The sequence below is a fragment of the Sarcophilus harrisii genome, chromosome 2 (assembly GCF_902635505.1).
Source record: "Sarcophilus harrisii chromosome 2, mSarHar1.11, whole genome shotgun sequence".
NCBI lineage: Eukaryota > Metazoa > Chordata > Mammalia > Dasyuromorphia > Dasyuridae > Sarcophilus > Sarcophilus harrisii.
The window spans coordinates 349230214-349248173 of NC_045427.1; the positions used below are offsets into that span (position 1 = coordinate 349230214).

The 17960-nt window shown below is 34.2% G+C and overlaps 1 protein-coding gene across 2 annotated transcripts in view; it reads left to right on the forward strand.

Moving 5' to 3' along the window:
- Positions 1-17960, forward strand: part of FSTL4 (follistatin like 4) — a 790888-nt gene that overhangs the window by 729247 nt on the left and 43681 nt on the right. Inside the window, exons 9-11 of one of the 2 annotated variants that reach the window (XM_031953062.1) lie at positions 428-589; positions 914-1048; positions 3496-3522. In XM_031953062.1, the coding sequence (XP_031808922.1) occupies positions 428-589; positions 914-1048; positions 3496-3522 (324 nt within the window). The remainder of the gene's footprint in view (positions 1-427; positions 590-913; positions 1049-3495; positions 3523-17960) is intronic. The other variant, XM_031953063.1, reaches the window with a different exon arrangement.

Here is a 17960-nt window from a genome sequence, read left to right on the forward strand (position 1 = left end):
AGGGATCATGGGGTGGAGAAAATGATGACTAGGTTCTAAAGTTGTTACTAGTACCACAAGCTTCTATTTCAGGAATATTCTAGCTGAATGTTTTACATAAGACTAATAAACCTTTACTAAAGGATTCTGAGAGACCTAACTTTAGAACTTAGGAGACTCGGATTGGTTGTGAACAATGTCCCTCTCTATTATTTGCTAGCAAGCATCTTGCCTTGAAAGATGTGTCTGAATCTGAACATTTTATGCCATCTTCTGGAATCAATGTAATTCATCTAGTCTGTTTTTCAGTATCATAACAAAACTCTGACATTGCCTTCCACACATGTCCTGTAAGATCAAAAGAGTTGGATAGGGTATCATAGTTAAAAAGTAACAAGAAAGCCTGTTTCTGAGGCTCGTTAAAATTGTCCTTATTTATCTTCCACAGTACCTCCTGTCATCCGTGTTTACCCAGAAACTCAGGCCCAGGAACCTGGAGTCTCTGCCAGTCTCAAATGCCATGCAGAAGGCATTCCCACTCCAAGAATTACCTGGTTAAAAAATGGCATGGATATTGGACCTAAACTGTACAAGCAGATCTCTCTCATAGGTAAGAACCTAGCATACTTTGTATATGTCCTTCAAGGGTAGGTACAAGCTAAAGTACCCACCAGGTAGGAAAAGCTCTTTTTTTTTTTTAAAGTTTATATGTTGGAAATGAATAAATGTCACACCTTCCATTTTTTTTATATGGTCTAGGCTAGATAACAATGTTGTACTGTTGGGAAATTAAAGTATCTATGTTAGCCGATTATAGTAAGATAGTAAAAAAAACTTGTATTTTATTAGCAAATATTTTTAGAAATGCAGACATAAGTAAGGTAAAAACAGGGTTAAAGGCCTTGGTTTAGTTTAAAACTTTTTTTTTCAACAGCCAATGGAAGTGAACTTCACATCAACAGTGTGCGTTATGAAGATACTGGAGCCTACACATGCATTGCTAAGAACGAAGTAGGTGTTGATGAGGATATTTCTTCTCTCTTTATTGAAGATTCAGCCAGAAAGACTCGTAAGTTGGGGGAGGGGAGTTTAATGTTTAAATTTATTTTTAAATTATATATATATATATATATTCACAAGATATAGTTTCTTGTTTGTTTTTAAATCAGAGGGCCTATCTTGATCTGGACAATAGAGGCCAGCCTTTACAATTGTGGGAAAACATATTGTTTGGGGGACTACTTGTGGTAGTCCCACCACAGAAGGTAACGAGGATTTACTTAAACTTGATAACCATTTGATTTAAAAAAAAGAAAAAAAGAAAAAAAAAAGAAAGTTCAAGTGAGACGAGTAAATGATTTTCAGTTCAAAAATTCTTTTTTAAAAATCTTATTTATGTAATATTTTTCTGTTACATTTTAAACTTTTTTTCATGTTTTTTAACTTCTGAAATCCAGATTCTCTCCCTTATGTCCACCTTAAGCCCCCATTAAGAAACCATGTGTGAAGTAAGGCAAAACATTTCCATAAAAGTCATATTGTGAAAAAATATATACATCTCCCACCCTAATAAAATAAACCCTTAAGAAAAATAAAGTTAAGAGAGGGAGGGAGAGAGACAGAGACAGAGACACAAAAACAGAGACACAGAGAGAGACTATGATTCATTCTGTATTCAGACACAATCAGTTCCTTCTCTGGGTATGGATAGGATTTTCCATCATAAGTCTTTCAGAGTAGTCAGGTATCATTTCAATATAAAAATTCTGCATACAATTAACTATGAGTTGCAGCAACCTATCTTTTCATGGAAGGTAATTAGAAAACAAGAAAAGAAAGTCCAACAAATTACATTTGCAGCATCTAACTCCTTTAGGCTATTGTCTTCCTTAGAACATTCTCCTCATGGTAGATTCTGGGCTAGGTAAACTTGGAATGATTTTAGCCTTATTCTACTTTACACCAGGGAATTTTTAATTTTTTTGTAACAAGAGCCTGTGGACCCCTTCTAAGAATAATATTTGAAATGCATAAAACAAAATATATAGGATTATAAATGAAACCAATTTTATTGAAATGAAATATTAAAACACAAAATTAAAACAAAACAAATTCTCAGATTCAAGGTTAAGAACTCATGTATAAGTAGATTTAACAATGTCAAATTGCAAATCTAAGGTTATCATAGAATAAAATTAATCAAATAAGCACTTTGTTATCCACTGAGCACTGTATGAATGTCAGTTAGTGGTTATCATTAGCATTAGTTTCCACTGACTTTTCTGCCCCACATGTTTTTTGGCTTTGCTACCCCCATCAAGTATCAGGCCTAGCATTGCTATTCTTCATCTTAGGAAGGTGAATTCAATGTGTGTCCAGTGAAGGCTTATGCTGGATTGCTATTTCTCTGCCTTTTTCCCACTGGGTTGCTTCTATCTTTGGTCCATCATATCTTCATCTTCTTTTTTAGTAAAAACTGAGCTGAAAATCAGTCATACTGAAGGGTTATTGACTCAGAATGATAGAGACCTTGCTCCGAGTTTGTCCTATTCCCCCTAAAGTCAGTATTTGCATTTTAATGAGGAGAGTGTTTACTAATAGGGAAATTTCAAGTATCAGCAATCTTGGGGCAATGGAAAGTCAAGGGAGCTAGAGTTGAACTTTTTGACCTCCAAAATCTTTTTAAAGCTCTTATTCTCGGATTTTATGTTTGAGATTAGAAGGTATGAAGGGGAAAGAACATCTTAAGCATCCAGCTGTCCATTCTGCATGTAGTTAGGGCCAAATTCAAGAGTACTGAGGCTCAATAGGACTTCCATATTTGTGTGTACAAGGCACTATATGGCACTAAGATGAATAATTATTCAGTACAAAGTTAAATAAAATAGTCCCCATGCTTTCAAGGAATTTACACATACAATCAACATATGGATCATAAATAAAAGTACAATGTTGAGTTCTTAGAAGATCAATAAAAATCATGGAGTAGCTTGTAGGAATTAGTTCCTGATTTTAACAAATGTTCTCACTGTTTATTCATATTTTTTAAATAGAAGAAACCCAAGTGGTGCAGTGGATAGAGCACCAGCTCTGTAGTGAAGCGAACCTGAATTCAAATCCAGCCTCAGATTCTTGACACTTAATAGCTATGTGACCCTGGGCAAGTCACTTAACCTAATTTTCTGGCCAAAAGAAAAAAGAAAAGAAAAAGAAAGAAAAATTCAAAAAGCTACTGCATTATCGGAAGTAGTGGTATCTTTGAATCAAAATGACATGTTCTCAAGATTTAATTTTATACACAGAAAGTAATTTTGATTCTTATGGAGGTATGAGTTCCTTCCTATAATTACATTTGTACCATTTGCAGAAAGATCTAATGCTGTGGTTTTTGTATGATGTTATTACTTGATACTGAAAGAGCTATTTTAATGAAGTTGTTTTAATAAGTTTTGATGTGGCTTTTTTTTTTCCTGCTCTCAATGGCTTCCTGGCTCTCCCCATACTGGTGTGCTGCAGTTGCAAATATACTCTGGCGAGAGGAAGGTACTGAAGCCCTACATTTGGTTTTACTTTTACTCCCATGTGCTCATTGACCCTAACAATTTCATAACAAGTCATCTTTCACTGAGACACTCCCACCTCTTCCAGCCTCATTGCACTCAACATCTATCTGTCCCTGAATTTCAGGTCTAGCTGCCCCAAAGATTATAATCTGGGAAGGAACAGCTATTGATTCTAGGGCTGAGGAATCATTAAAATTTAGAGCATTGTTCATGTTAAAGAATTTGCATTAAAATGCATTAGCTAGAGTACAGTGTCCCATTTTTTCTTTACATAGATGGTCCCCAGAGAATGCCTAGTATTCAGTTCCCATTCTCCCTAGTACCTATGATTTTAAATGAGGGGGCACTTTTTTCTTTTTAATTAATTTTAGTATTATTTTAATCCTTTCCATTTCAGCATATACCTTTCCTCCCTTCTCCTCTGAACTATTTCTTAAAACAATATAAAATAGAAGAAAAAAATCAATTCAACAAAGCTAAACAATATATCGACCAAATGGGACACGACAAACTGTGTTTCATATCTGTAGTCCCCCACGTAGGCCTTTCCAAAGAAATGAAGAAGACATACATTTTCTCATCTGCCCCTAGGGAATAAATTTAATAACCATAATTTCACATCATTCATTTTGAACTTTTTGTTCTTTCCATGTATATTATTATCATTATTATATATATTGTTTTCCAGATTCTGTTTATTTCACTTTGTATCTGTTCACATGTTCTCCTGAGTTGCCAGAGAAAAATTTCTTATTTATCATGTTCATGGCACAATAGCACTCCATTACTTTCATTTATCACTACCATCATTTATTTACACATTCCTCATTTGAGTACCAATGATTTCCTGTTTAATTTTTTCCTGTTCTATGTAATCACATTTTTATTTTTATTTTTTTTGTTTTTGAATCCCTTATAATTGGTCTTTAATGTTTACTTTACATTTTTCCTGCACCTTGTATGTTGAATTTTCCATTAAGTTCTGCTCTTTTGTCATAAATAACTGAAAATCTTTCAATTTGTTGTGTCCTTTTTTTCCATTCAAGATTATACTGAATTTTACTAAGTTACCCTTAGTTATAACCTCATTTTTTTTCTATGAAATATACTATTCCAAGACCCATTGTCCTTTAACATAATTGCTACTAAAATCTTATAAAAAAGACCTCATTTTCTCCCTAATTTGGAAACTTTGAAACTTGGTGATGCTGTTCCTGTTTCAGGTGATGGTTGGTGGATTTTTTCCATTTCTGCTTTACCTTCTTGTTCTAGAACTACAGGACAATTTTCCTTAATAATTTTGTGTAGTATTATACCAAGATTCTCTTTTTGATCATAACTTTCAGATAGTACCATTATTTTTATGTCTCTCCTTGAGAACAGGTTTGAGAACAGGCTCTCCAGTTGTTTTTCTGAAGAAATGTTTCACATTCTCTTCTATTGTTTCCATTCTTTTGATTTTGTTTTATTACTTTTTGGTGTTTTATAATATCATTTGCTTCCCATTACTCAATTCTAGTTTTCTTTTTTTTAATTATAGCTTTTTATTTACAAAACATATGCACTGGAAATTTTTTCAACACTGACCCTTGTAAAACCTTCTATTCCAAATTTTTCCCTCCTTCCCTCCACCCCCTCTCCTAGATGGCAGGTAATACAATACCCCGTTAAAATATATGTTAAATCCAATATATGTATACATATTTATACATTTATCTTGCTGCACAAGAAAAATCAGATCTAGAAAGAAAAAAAACTGAGAAGGAAAACAAAAATGCAAGCAAACAATAAGAGAAAGAGTGAAAATGCTATGTTGTGGTCCACACTCAGTTCCCATAGTCCTCCTACTGGGTGTATATGGCTCTCTTCATTACTGAACAATTGGAATTGGTTTGAATCATCTCATTGTTGAAGAGAGCCACATCCATCAGAATTGATCATCGTATGGTCTTGTTGCCATGTATAATTATCTCCTGGTTTCTGCTTATTTCATTTAGCATCAATTCATGTAAGTCTCTTCAGGCCTCTCTGAAATCATCCTGTTGGTCACTTCTTACAGAACAATAATATTCCAAAACATTCATATACCGTAATTTATTCAGCCATTCTCCAATTGATGTGCATCCATTCAGTTTTCAGTTTCTAGCCACTACAAAAAGGGCTGTCACAAACATTTTTGCACATATAGGTCCCTTTCCCTTTTTTAAGATCTCTTTGGGATATGAGCCCAGTAATAACACTGCTGGATCAAAGGGTATGCAGTTTGATAATTTTTTGAGCAGAGTTCCAAATTTCTCTTCAGAATGGCTAGATTCATACACAATTCCATCAACAATGTATCAGTGTCCCAATTTTCCCACATTCCCTCCAATATTCCTCATTATCTTTTCCTGTCAACTTAAACAATCTGACAGGTGTGCAGGTGTCTTAATTTGTATTTCTCTGATCAATAGTGATTTGGAGCACCTTTTCATATGACTAGAAATAGTTTCAATTTCTTTGTCTGAAAATTGTCTGTTCATATCCTTTGACCATTTGTCAACTGGAGAATGGATTGATTTCTTATAAATTTCAGTCAATTATATATTTTGGGAATGAGACCTTTATCAGAAACTTTAAATGTAAAAATGTTTTGCTTCCCTTCCAATCTTGCCTGCATTAATTTTGTTTGTACAAAAACTTTTTAACTTAATATAATCAAAATTATCTGTTTTGTGATCAATAATGATCTCTAGTTCTTCTTTGGTCACAAATTCCTTCCTCCTCCACAGGTCTGAGAGGTAAACTGTCCTGTGCCCTAATTTATTTATATCATACTTAAATCTAGATCATGAACCCATTTTGACTTTATCTTGGTATACAGTGTTAAGTGTGGGTCAATGCCTAGTTTCTGGCATACTAGTTCCAATTTTCTCAGCAGTTTTCGTCAAATAGTGGATTCTTATCTCAAAAGCTGGGGTCTTTGGGTTTGTCAAACACTATATTGCTATAATTATTGATTATTTTGTCCTGTGAACCTAACCTGTTCCACTGATTGACTAGTCTATTTCTTAGCCAGTAACAAATGGTTTTTGATGATTGCTGCTTTATAATATAGTTTTAGATCTGGTACAGCTAGGCTACCTTCATTTGAGTTTTGTTTTTTTTTTCCTTAGTTCCCTTGAAATGCTTGACTTTTTGTCTTCCGGATGAATTTTGTTGTTATTTTTTCTAGGTCAGTAAAATAGTTTCTTGGGAATTTGATTGGTATAACACTAAATAAATAAATTAGTTTAGGTAGTATTGTCATCTTTATTATATTCACTCGACCTATTCAAGAGAACTGGATATTTTTTCCAATTGTTTAGATCTGACTTTATTTGTGTGGAAAGTGTTTTCTAGTTTTGCTCATATAGTTCCTGACTTTCCCTTGGCAGATAGATTCCCAAATATTTTATACTATCCACAGTTATTTTAAATGGAATTTCTCTTTGTAGCTCTTGTTATTGAATTTTGTTAGTGATGTATAAAAATGCTGATGATTTATGTGCATTTATTTTGTATCTTGCAACTTTGCTAAAGTTGTGAATTATTTCTAATATCTTTTTAGTTGATTCTCTGGGGTTCACTAAGTATACCATCATATAATCTGCAAAGGGTGATAATTTGGTTTCCTCATTATCTACTCTAATTCCTTTAATCTCTTTTTCTTCTCTTATTGCCAAGGCTAGCATCTCTAATACAATATTGAATAGCAATGGTGATAGTGAGCAAACTTGTTTCACCCCTGATCTTATTGGGAATGGTTCTAGTTTATCCCCATTATATATGACGCTTGCTGATCATTTTAAATAGATGCTACTGACTATTTTAAGGAAAAGTCCATTTATTCCTATACTCTCTAGTGTTTTTAATAGGAATGGATGTTGGATTTTATCAAATGCTTTTTCTGCATCTATTGAGATAATCATATGGTTTTTGTTAATTTGATTATTGTTATAGTCAATTATGTTATTAGTTTTCCTAATATTGAACCAACCCTACATTGCTAGTATAAATCCTATTTAGTTGTGGTGTATTATCCTGGAAATGATTATCTGTAATCTCTTTGCTAATATTATATTTAAGATTTTTGCATCAATATTCATTGGGGATATTGGTCTATAATTTTCTTTCTCTGTTTTCACCTAACTTGGTATAAGTATCAGTACCATATCTGTATCATAAAAGGAGTTTGGTAAGACTCCTTCGTTCCCTATTTTTTCAAATAGTTTATATAGCATTGGAGTTAATTGTTCTTTAAATGTTTGGTTGAATTCACATGTAAATCCATCTGGTCCTGGGGATTTTTTCTTAGGGAGTTGATTAATAGCTTGTTCTATTTCTTTTTCTAAAATGGCACTATTTAAGTAATTTATTTCCTCTTCTATTAATCTGGGCAATCTATATTTTTGTAGGTATTCCTCCATTTCACTTAGGTTATCATATATATTGGCATAAAGTTGGGCAAAGTAACTCCTGATAATTGCTCTAGTTTCTTCTTCATTGGTGGATAGTTCTCCCTTTTCATTTTTGAGACTAACAATTTGATTTTCCTCTTTCCTTTTTCTAATCAAATTAACTAAAAATTATTTTGGGTTTTATTTTCATAAAACCAACTTTTAGTTTTATTTATTCAATAGGTTTTTTAGTTTCAGTTTTATTGATCTCTCCTTTTATTTTTAGAATTTCAAGTTTGGTATTTGGGGGTTTTTAATTTGTTCTTTTTCTAGCTTTCTTAGTTGCAAGCCCAATTTATTGACATTCTCTTTCTCTATTTTATGCAAGTAAGCCTCTAGAGATATAAAATTTCCCCTTATTACCGCTTTGGCTGCATCCCACAAATGTCTAATTATTGTCATTCTCTTGACAAAATTATTGATTGTGTCTATGATTTGCTGTTTTACTCATTTATTCTTTAAGATGAGATTTAGTTTCCAATTTCTTTTTTGGTCTATTTTTCCCTGGCCCTTTATTAAATAATTTTTATTGCATCATGATCTGAAAAAAATGCATTTACTATTTCTGTCTTTCTGTATTTGATTTTGAGGTCTTTATGTCCTAAGATATGGTCAATTTTTGTGTAGGTTCCATGAACTGCTAAGAAAGTGTACTCCTTTTCGTCTCTATCCAATTTTCTATCTATCATACCTAACTTTTCTAGTATTCTATTTACCTCTTGACCTTCTTTCTTATTTATTTTGTGGTTTGATTTATCTAGTTCTGAGAGAGCAAGGTTGAGATCTCTCAAACAGTGTCTAGGCTCTTTTTTTTCATCATGGTTTTCAAGGAGTCCAATAATCCTTAGATTATCTCTCCTAGATCTATTTTCCAGGTCAGTTGTTTTCCCAAGTAGGCATTTTATATTTTTTCTATTTTTTCTTTTTTTGTTGTTTTGTTTTGCTTGACTGATTCTTGATGTCTCATTGATTTCTATTTGTTCAGTTGTGTTAGTGAATTGTTTTCTTCATTTAGTTTTTTTTTACTTCTTTTTATATTTCTCCATTTGAGTTTTTAAATGAATTGTTTTGTTCTATGGAATTTTTTCCATTTCATAAATTCTGTTTTTCAGGGAGTTGTTTTCTTTTTCCATTTTGTCAAATCTATCTTTTAATGAGTTATAGGCCTTTTTCCAAACCCTACTGCAAAGTTTTCCTTTCTTTTGGGATCAGATTATACCCCCTTTTGGGGCTTCATCTGGAGACAATCTTCTTTTAGTCTCCTTGGGGTTTGAAATTTGTTCTTCTCTTTTACCATAAAAACTATCTGTGGTTACAGTTCTCTTTCCTTTTTACTCATTAAAAAAAAGTTGGGATCTGCTTTTACAGCAAATGAGGTTTTCCAAGCTTCTTCTACAAGTGGAGAAGTGACCACGGATTCACTCTCGATGCTGGTTGGGCGTGGCCAGGTCCTGTGAGACTCTGACATTTTGGGGTTCACTATTTACCTTTTGTGTTTGTATTGGGTGTTTTATAACTTCTCTCCTGATCTACTGGCTTGCAATCAGGTCAGAGTAGCCAACACTGGTATAGATTCCTCCGTATAGATTCTCCTTAGGACGGGGTCTGCACAGCCTATACTGACATCTGTGCTCTGCCTGCTTGCACTTGGCTGCCTCCCTCCATGCCCAACCTAAACAGACCTTTTCTGGCAATCTTTGAAATTATCTTCTTCTTTTTTTCTTTTAATTTAATAGCCTTTTATTTACAGGTTATATGCATGGGTAACTTTACAGCGTTAACAATTACCAAACCTCTTGTTCCAATTTTTCACCTCTTACTCCCCACCCCCTCCCCTAGATGGCAGGATGACCAGTAGATGTTAAATACATTAAAATATAAATTAGATACACTAAGTATACATGACCAAAACGTTATTTTGCTGTACAAAAAGAATCAGACTCTGAAATATTGTACAATTAGCTTGTGAAGGAAATCAAAAATGCAGGTGGGCATAAATATAGGGATTGGGAATTCAATGTAATGGTTTTTAGTCATCTCCCAGAGTTCTTTCTCTGGGCGTAGCTGGTTCAGTTCATTACTGCTCCACTGGAAATGACTTGGTTGATCTTGTTGCTGAGGATGGCCAGGTCCATCAGAACTGGTCATCATATAGTATTGTTGTTGAAGTATATAATGATTTCCTGGTCCTGCTCATGAAATTATCTTCTGCTGGTAATTTAGTGCACTCCCAATATTCATGGATTATGTCAGTCCAGCACTAATTCAGAGGCTGAATTTGCTAATTAACTGAGGGGTCCTCGGAGAAGATCAGAAAGAAGCCTGTGCCCTCTCCATCATCTTGGCTCCACCCCCATAATCACATTTTTAAAAAGCATTTAAATCATTTTAATATATGTAAGTAGCAATAGATGGTCATTTGCCATCAACTGTATTCATTTTTCTTTTAGATTCTATTTCTGAGGTACTTACCAAAAAGCAATTCTATTTAATTAAATTTGACAGATTTTTGCAAAGTGTCTACTGTGTTAAAAAGAAAAGCTATCAGTTAAAAAACATTTTATTTTCTATTATATTCAAGGCCCTGTACTGTGCATTAGACATACAAAAATGAAAAATGACATGATCTCTGTCCTCAAGGAACTTAGAAGCCTAGAGTTTGGGGATTACGGGGAGATATTATTGTACACATGTATATGCACACACACACATGTTGTAGCTGGTGTAGACACCAGATGATGGTAGGTACCAAGTGATGTATTTAAGGAGAAGCACCAAAATTTGGAGTTTGGGTATGTGAAGAACTCATAAGTTATTCTCTTTGGTAAAAGGTAGGTTTAATTAAGGGAAGAGCGTCCAGACAAAATGAGAGTTATACTAGATACCAGGAATGGTAAAAATGAAATAAAGTGGGAGAGCATATAAAGATGGGTTCCTCAGTGGAACTCACAATTACCTGGTAGAAAGGGGTTGGAGCATGCCCTTAGCTGGCAGACTAAATCCTGAAAGAGATTTAGCACCCTAAAAGAATTAGCTATAAGGAGGAGAAGTGAAGTTGAAAAGCATAGTGGAGTTAGGAGAGGGACCACATGGCTTAGGGAAAGGGGAAGGAGAAAGACATGATGAAACAAAATGTGAGACAGACTGACCCAAAGGAGGGCAGTTGTGAAGCCATGAGTCATAAGCTGTTTTATAGGGAAAATGTAACCTCAGGGACGTGACTGAGATTTCTGATGGGACATGGCAAGGTAAGGCTGCCCCTGACCCTAAGGTAGACCACAGGGGTTTAACATAACTTGGATTTCTAATTGGATGCCCCCTCGCAGATTATGGGATCCATGGGGCTAAACAGATCTCTATCTGAGCCTTTTCTCCTGCCTGCCCCAAGAAACAATTCTATGAAATCCCAATTTCTCTGTGCCAACCACACCAACATTCACAATTTCATCTCACATACACATACATACACACACACACACACACACACACACACACTCACACACACAAGGTAATGAAGTATAATGGGGGTAAAGTGAAAATCTGAACAATTTTCCCCCACTGTTTTCCAATAACAAAATTAAAGAAGTATTATGTGGTTTATTGCTTTGCTTCTTCTAGCCCTCAAGATTAAGAAAAAAGACTAACTAAGGAAACATTTTCTAAAATAATCCCATAAATGCTAATCACCTCAGGGAGTTAACAGACACAAAATAGCCACATAATAAAGGTCAGGGAATTTGGGAGCAAAATAGAGAAAACTAAGCCTATTTTCATAGTGCAGGATTTAATACATACATAATTTCATATCTGATATTTCAGAGAAGAAAAGTGTTGCTGGGTTTTTTATTCCGTTACCAAATTCATTCTACAATGCCCTATAGAATATCAAATTACCATGAAACACTGTACCAAAACCTTACTCCACAGTAGCACAGGAATAAGAAAACTGGTTCTGGGATTAGATGACTTTAGTTTAGATCTTGGCTTTGCCTTTTACTTCTTGTTGGATACCAATTTTTTGATCTGTAGAATGAAGAGGTTAAATCAAATGACTTCTGGGATCCCTTCCAGTTCTAAGTCTATGATTCAGTGACTTGAAAGTTAGTATTTTGCCAACATAAAGAACTTCTACAATTTTAAAAGGGAAAAGAAGGCTTTCTAAGGAAAGGCTGCATCCAAATGCCTCCAGTGATAATCAAATCATTTTAAATAAAAGCAATCCTTCAGGCTATTTTTTGTGGCATATTTCCTTGAGTAGTTTATTTACTGATCCCTCAAGCACATGCAGAAATTTCCCTTAAAATTTCAAGCATTACCTTTGTGAAGATTTAATTTGAAAACCCATTCTAAAGTCAGTGAAAACAAATATTGTTTCAAGAAAATAGGACTAGTCTTTCCTCAAGAGACTGACCTTGCATTTAAAGTCAAAGACTTCCAAGAAAAGTTTTGTGGTTTTAGACTGATAGGTTTTTGGCTATTCAGACCAGGTAGATTTCCTGTGCTTAGGACTTGGATGTCACTGCATAATTATCTGATTGGATGCTAGGAGAAAAAATGTGTTTCTGAGAGAGAAAAGATAGAGACAGCAGAGAGAATTGTGGGAATTGGAGAAGAAAATGGAAGGAGGGGGAGAGGGGAAGGAAGAGAGAAATATGGAGAGAGAGACCGAGAGAGAGAGAGAGAGAGAGAGAGAGACCGAGAGAGGAAGAATACAAGAGAGTGAGAACATGAGAGAAATGTCAGAAATAAAAATTCCCTGAAAAAAAAAAAAAGGTTTAACTCTAAGAAATGTGCCTTAAATTGCAAATATTTAACCTATATCAGACTGCTTGCTGTATTGGGAAGGGAGAAGGGGAAGGAGAGAGGGAGAAAAATTTGGAACACAGCCTTATAAAAATGAATGCTGAAAACTATCTTTACATGTATTTGAAAAAAATAAAATACTATTGAGGTAAAAAATGTGCCTTAAGTAGAAAAGACTTGTCCTTTGCATGACAATCTCTAAAGGAGAATTGAAAAGTCCAATATGCACACACACACAATTATGATTTGATTATGATAAGGCAATAAATATGCATGAAGTAGTAAATGGCAACTATCTTTTTAGGAAGAGATTTGTCTCAAAAACTACATGTTCCCCTCTGCAAGATTTTACTCTGGAAATAATTTCATAGAGTAAGTGAACGAGTAAATATGCAGCAACTAGCACTTACTGATGTGATCAGGGTGGTAATTACTAGTTCTAAATGATGTGTCTGAGGTTCAGCACCAAATATTGAGATTAATATTCAGGCAAATTTTGGAGTTTGGGCATGTGAAGAATTCACAGTGGCTAGTAAAGAGATGTTTTGGGGGCAGCTAGGTGGTGTAGTAGATAGAGCACCAGCCCTAAAGTCAGGAGGACCTGAGTTCAAATCTGGTCTCAGACACTTAATACTTCCTAGTTGTGTGACCCTGGGCAAGTCACTTAACCCCAATTGCTTCAGCAAAAAAAAAGATGTTTTGGCTATATGACTTATCCAGGGCTACACAATTAATATGTTTCCCAAGTTGATCTTTGAACTTCTGTCCCTCTTAACTCCACAACTAACTCTATATTCATTATTGATGCCACCCTTTCTCTTTTCAAGGAGGACAAAAGCACAATTACTAAAATTCAATATGATCTTAGACCCTAGGCAAAATTTCAGCCCTCCAAATGAAACCTAGAATGAGTTGACTATATCATATCTAATACCAGAAAGGTCAGTTATAATCATTGCAGGTCTTCATTGCTCTTCTTTTAGAGATGCATGAGACTTCATAGTGGATTTGCCATTCTGTCAGCAAACTAAATGTTTACATCTGCCAAAAGAATTTTAATTCCAAAAGACTCAAGGATGGTATCTCTCCTGCCTTGTAGTTACAAACTTTCCAAAGTTTCAAGTACATATGGATGTAAGTAAAGCATAGGGATCAGCAACTCACCTGCCTGTTTTAAAAATTTTAGCCCTGGATATTTGCAAGCTACTAATAGATATTGCAGAAGCCCAAATCTGGTAGTAGTGCTACCATTGGATAAATGCATAATCTTCTCCCATACCATCATGTAATCCTCAAATCCCTCCTCTACTTAGTCCCATAGCACAGGTATGGCCACAGTGTCATCCTTCATAGAATCAATATTCAAGATCACCATTCTCAGCACAAGCCACAACAAAATTCATACGATCAACTCTCTATATGCAATAGAATGTGGAGTTCTTGGACTGGTTACAGTAGACTAGGGGAGGGGATGGAAGGAAGGAGGAGAATATTTGGAACAAAAGGTTATGTAAGGATCAATGTTGGAAAAAATTACCCATGCATATGCTTTGTAAATAACAAGCTTTAATAATAATAAAAATCAATAGGACTTAGGACCAGATTGGATATAGATGTTCAATAAATTTTGTTGTTCTTGTAAAAAAAAAAAATAGAATCCTATTGAAAGCTTAAAGTGCCTTCTGAACCATTAGAACCAAAATAATATTAAGAAGTATGAGTGAGAATCATATTTTATTGCTTCTTAAGAGATTTCAAAGTTCCTTCCCTGCCCTCAGGTTCTTTATCTGTAAAATTAGGATAAAATAAGTCACTTCTTTGGGACATTTGTGGTTCTATGTGTCTATGATCAAGGTTTTTCCTAGTATCTCTTCTAGTTTAATTCCTATGATTCTATTTGTTAATTCAATTCTGTTCATTTAAATTTAATAAATATATATTACCTTTATAGTATCCCTTGGAAGTATTCCTTTTTCTCCACTCCTAGATCTGCCCCATAAGTCAGGTCTTCATTTATACTCACATGCAACATTGTAATAACTTTCTAAGTGATCACCTGATAATTCTTATCCTCCTCCAGTCTATCCTCCCCAAAGTTGCCAAATTGATTGATCCTAAAACAGGTTTGATCATGCCATTCCCATGGCCTTCCTCCTTCTTCTAGGATAATACAAACTCCTCTCTTTTTTTGGCTTTTAAAGCCTTTCACAATTTGATTCCAGATTAATTTTTCCAGGCTCACTTATCACACATTTCTTCCCTTCACTAACTTTACTTTCCAGCCCAACAAGCCTGATTTCTATTTTTGATTCATGGCATTTCATTTCTGTGCCTTTTGCAGTCATAGTCTGTACCCCAAAGTTACCTCTTCTCTCTTTCTTTGAAATCCTTTACTTTCTTCAAGGCTTAAGTCAAGTATCATCTCTACTTTCCAATTCTTTAGAGTTTTTAATGCCCTTCCTGACCTAAAATTAGTTTTTATTTAATCAAACAACAAGTATTTATGAAACCCCTACTTCATGTTGGGTACCATGGTAGGTATTAGGTGGATATAAAGACAATACCTGCTCTTATAGAGCTCATGTTCCATTTCCTTTTTAAATTTTTGTTACTCTGAAGTTGAATTAGCATCAATTTTATTGGTGATTAACACCAATAAAAAAAGTAATTCTATAAATAAAGGACAGAAAGATAAGATTCTACACAAAACCATGAAATTCCATTACATGGAACTTTGTTAAAAGATTATATAATAAAAAAAGAAAAAATTATATAATAAATTCAACATATTTGTTTCAAAGCTATTCCATTTATCTATGATTCCCTTTAAACCTCTTTCTGTCCTCTTCTATACATTTGTTTCTTTAACACAACATTCTTTTCTTTTATTGTATTCCTTTCCCTACTAATTATACCCCAATTCTATCACTCTCAAAAATTTTTTAAATCTCTCCCTTTTAACCCTTTAACCAAAACCAAAAATGCACATTGATCATGTATGCAAATATATAGCTTAATCTGCACGTTCACTCCTTTACTTTTTTTTTTTTTTGTCAAGACATGGGTAACATATTTCGTCATCTGAAAAGTGGTTGATTGCTTTATTGATAGGACAGCTTGAGCTTTCAAAGTTTCTGTTATTGTTGTTGTTTTGCAATATTGTAGCAATAGTACAAATTTTTTCCTGATTCTGCTTACTTACTGTTGTTCATTTATTTTTATTCTTTTGAGAAATGTTTGTTTATGTTCTTTTATCAATTATTTATTTGAGATTATTTCTTGTTCTTAAGGATTTTAATCAGATTCCTATATATCATAGATTTAAGGCCTTTATCAGTAATTTCTACAAAGATTTTTTTCATAATATACTTTACTTTTTAAGTTTAATTGCATTGCATTTTTTACATTAAAATGTTCATTTTCTTAATATGTTCTATTTGGGAAGACAAAATCCATACATCCATATAGCTGGATGTAAAAAACATATATAAAGCAGATGTAAGGGTACATTACAAGAGAAAGCACTAGTTAACTAGGGGACCAAAAAAGGTCTCATGTAGAAAGTAGAACTTTTTTTTTTAATTTAATAGCCTTTTATTTACAGGTTATATGCATGGATAACTTTACAGCGTTAACAATTGCCAAACCTCTTGTTCCAATTTTTCACCTCTTACCCCCCACCCCCTCCCCTAGATGGCAGGATGACCAGTAGATGTTAAATACATTAAAATATAAATTAGATACACAATAAGTATACATGACCAAAACATTATTTTGCTGTATAAAAAGAATCAGACTCTGAAATATTGTATAATTAGCTTGTGAAGGAAATAAAAAATGTAGGTGGGCATAAATATAGGGAATGAGAATTCAATGTAATGGTTTTTAGTTACCTCCCAAAGTTCTTTCTCTGGGCATAGTTGGTTCAGTTCATTACTGCTCCATTGGAAATGATTTGGTTGATCTCGTTGCTGAGGATGGCCAGGTCCATCAGAACTGTTCATCATATAGTATTGTTGTTGAAGTATATAATGATCTCCTGGTCCTGCTCATTTCACTCAGCATCAGTTCGTGTAAGTCTCTCCAGGCCAGAAAGTAGAACTTGAAGTTATCTTGAAAAAAACCATGAATCCCTAGAGATGGAAGTATTTAACTAGGTAACCTCTCATCTCCTTTCTAGTTCTAAATCTCTATTAATATGAATACATAGATTGAAAATTAGAATGAATTAGTATGAAAGAGATGAAGTATCATATGTGAGGAACAAAAAAGCAAATTAATGTGGCAGGTAGTCCCATATATTTTAAATATGTTAAAGTATATGTTAAATACAATATATGTATCTATATTTATATGGTTGTCTTGCTATACAAGAAAATCGGATTTAGAAAGAAGGTAAAAATAACCTGGGAAGAAAAACAAAAATGCAAACAAACAATAACAGAAAGAGTGCAAATGCTATGTTGTGGTCCACACTCATTTCCCAGTGTTCTTTTGCTTGGTGTAGCTGGTTCTGTTCAACAATGATCAATTGGAATTGATTTGAATCCTCTCACTGTTTAAGATAGCCATTTCCATCAGAATCGATCATCATTTAGTATTGTTGAAGTGTGTAATGATCTCCTGGTCCTGCTCATTTCACTCAGCATCAGTTCATGTAAGTCTCTCCAGGCCTTTCTGAAATCATCCTGCTGGTCATTTCTTACAGAACAGTAATATTCCATAATATTCATATACCACAACATATTCACCCATTCTCCAATTGATGGGCATCCATTCAATTTCCAGTTTCTAGCCACTACAAAAAGGGCTGCCACAATCTAAATCTCTGTTCTGATGACTTTTTTTTTTTTTTGGCAGAGGCAATTAGGGTTAAGTGACTTGCCCAGGGTCACACAGCCAGGAGGTGTTAAGTGTCTGAGGTCAAATTTGAACTCAGATCCTCCTGACTTTAGGGCTGGTGCTCTATCCACTGCGCCAACTAGCTGCCCCTCTGATGACTTTTAAACAGAAGTAGTGAGGTGCAATAAAAAGATAGAAGTCAAAATCAGCACACTTGGCTTTTACACCCAACAAGACCAGAGTCATTGTGTGGGTTCATTTGCACCAATTTGGTCTTAATTTCCTCATTGTATAT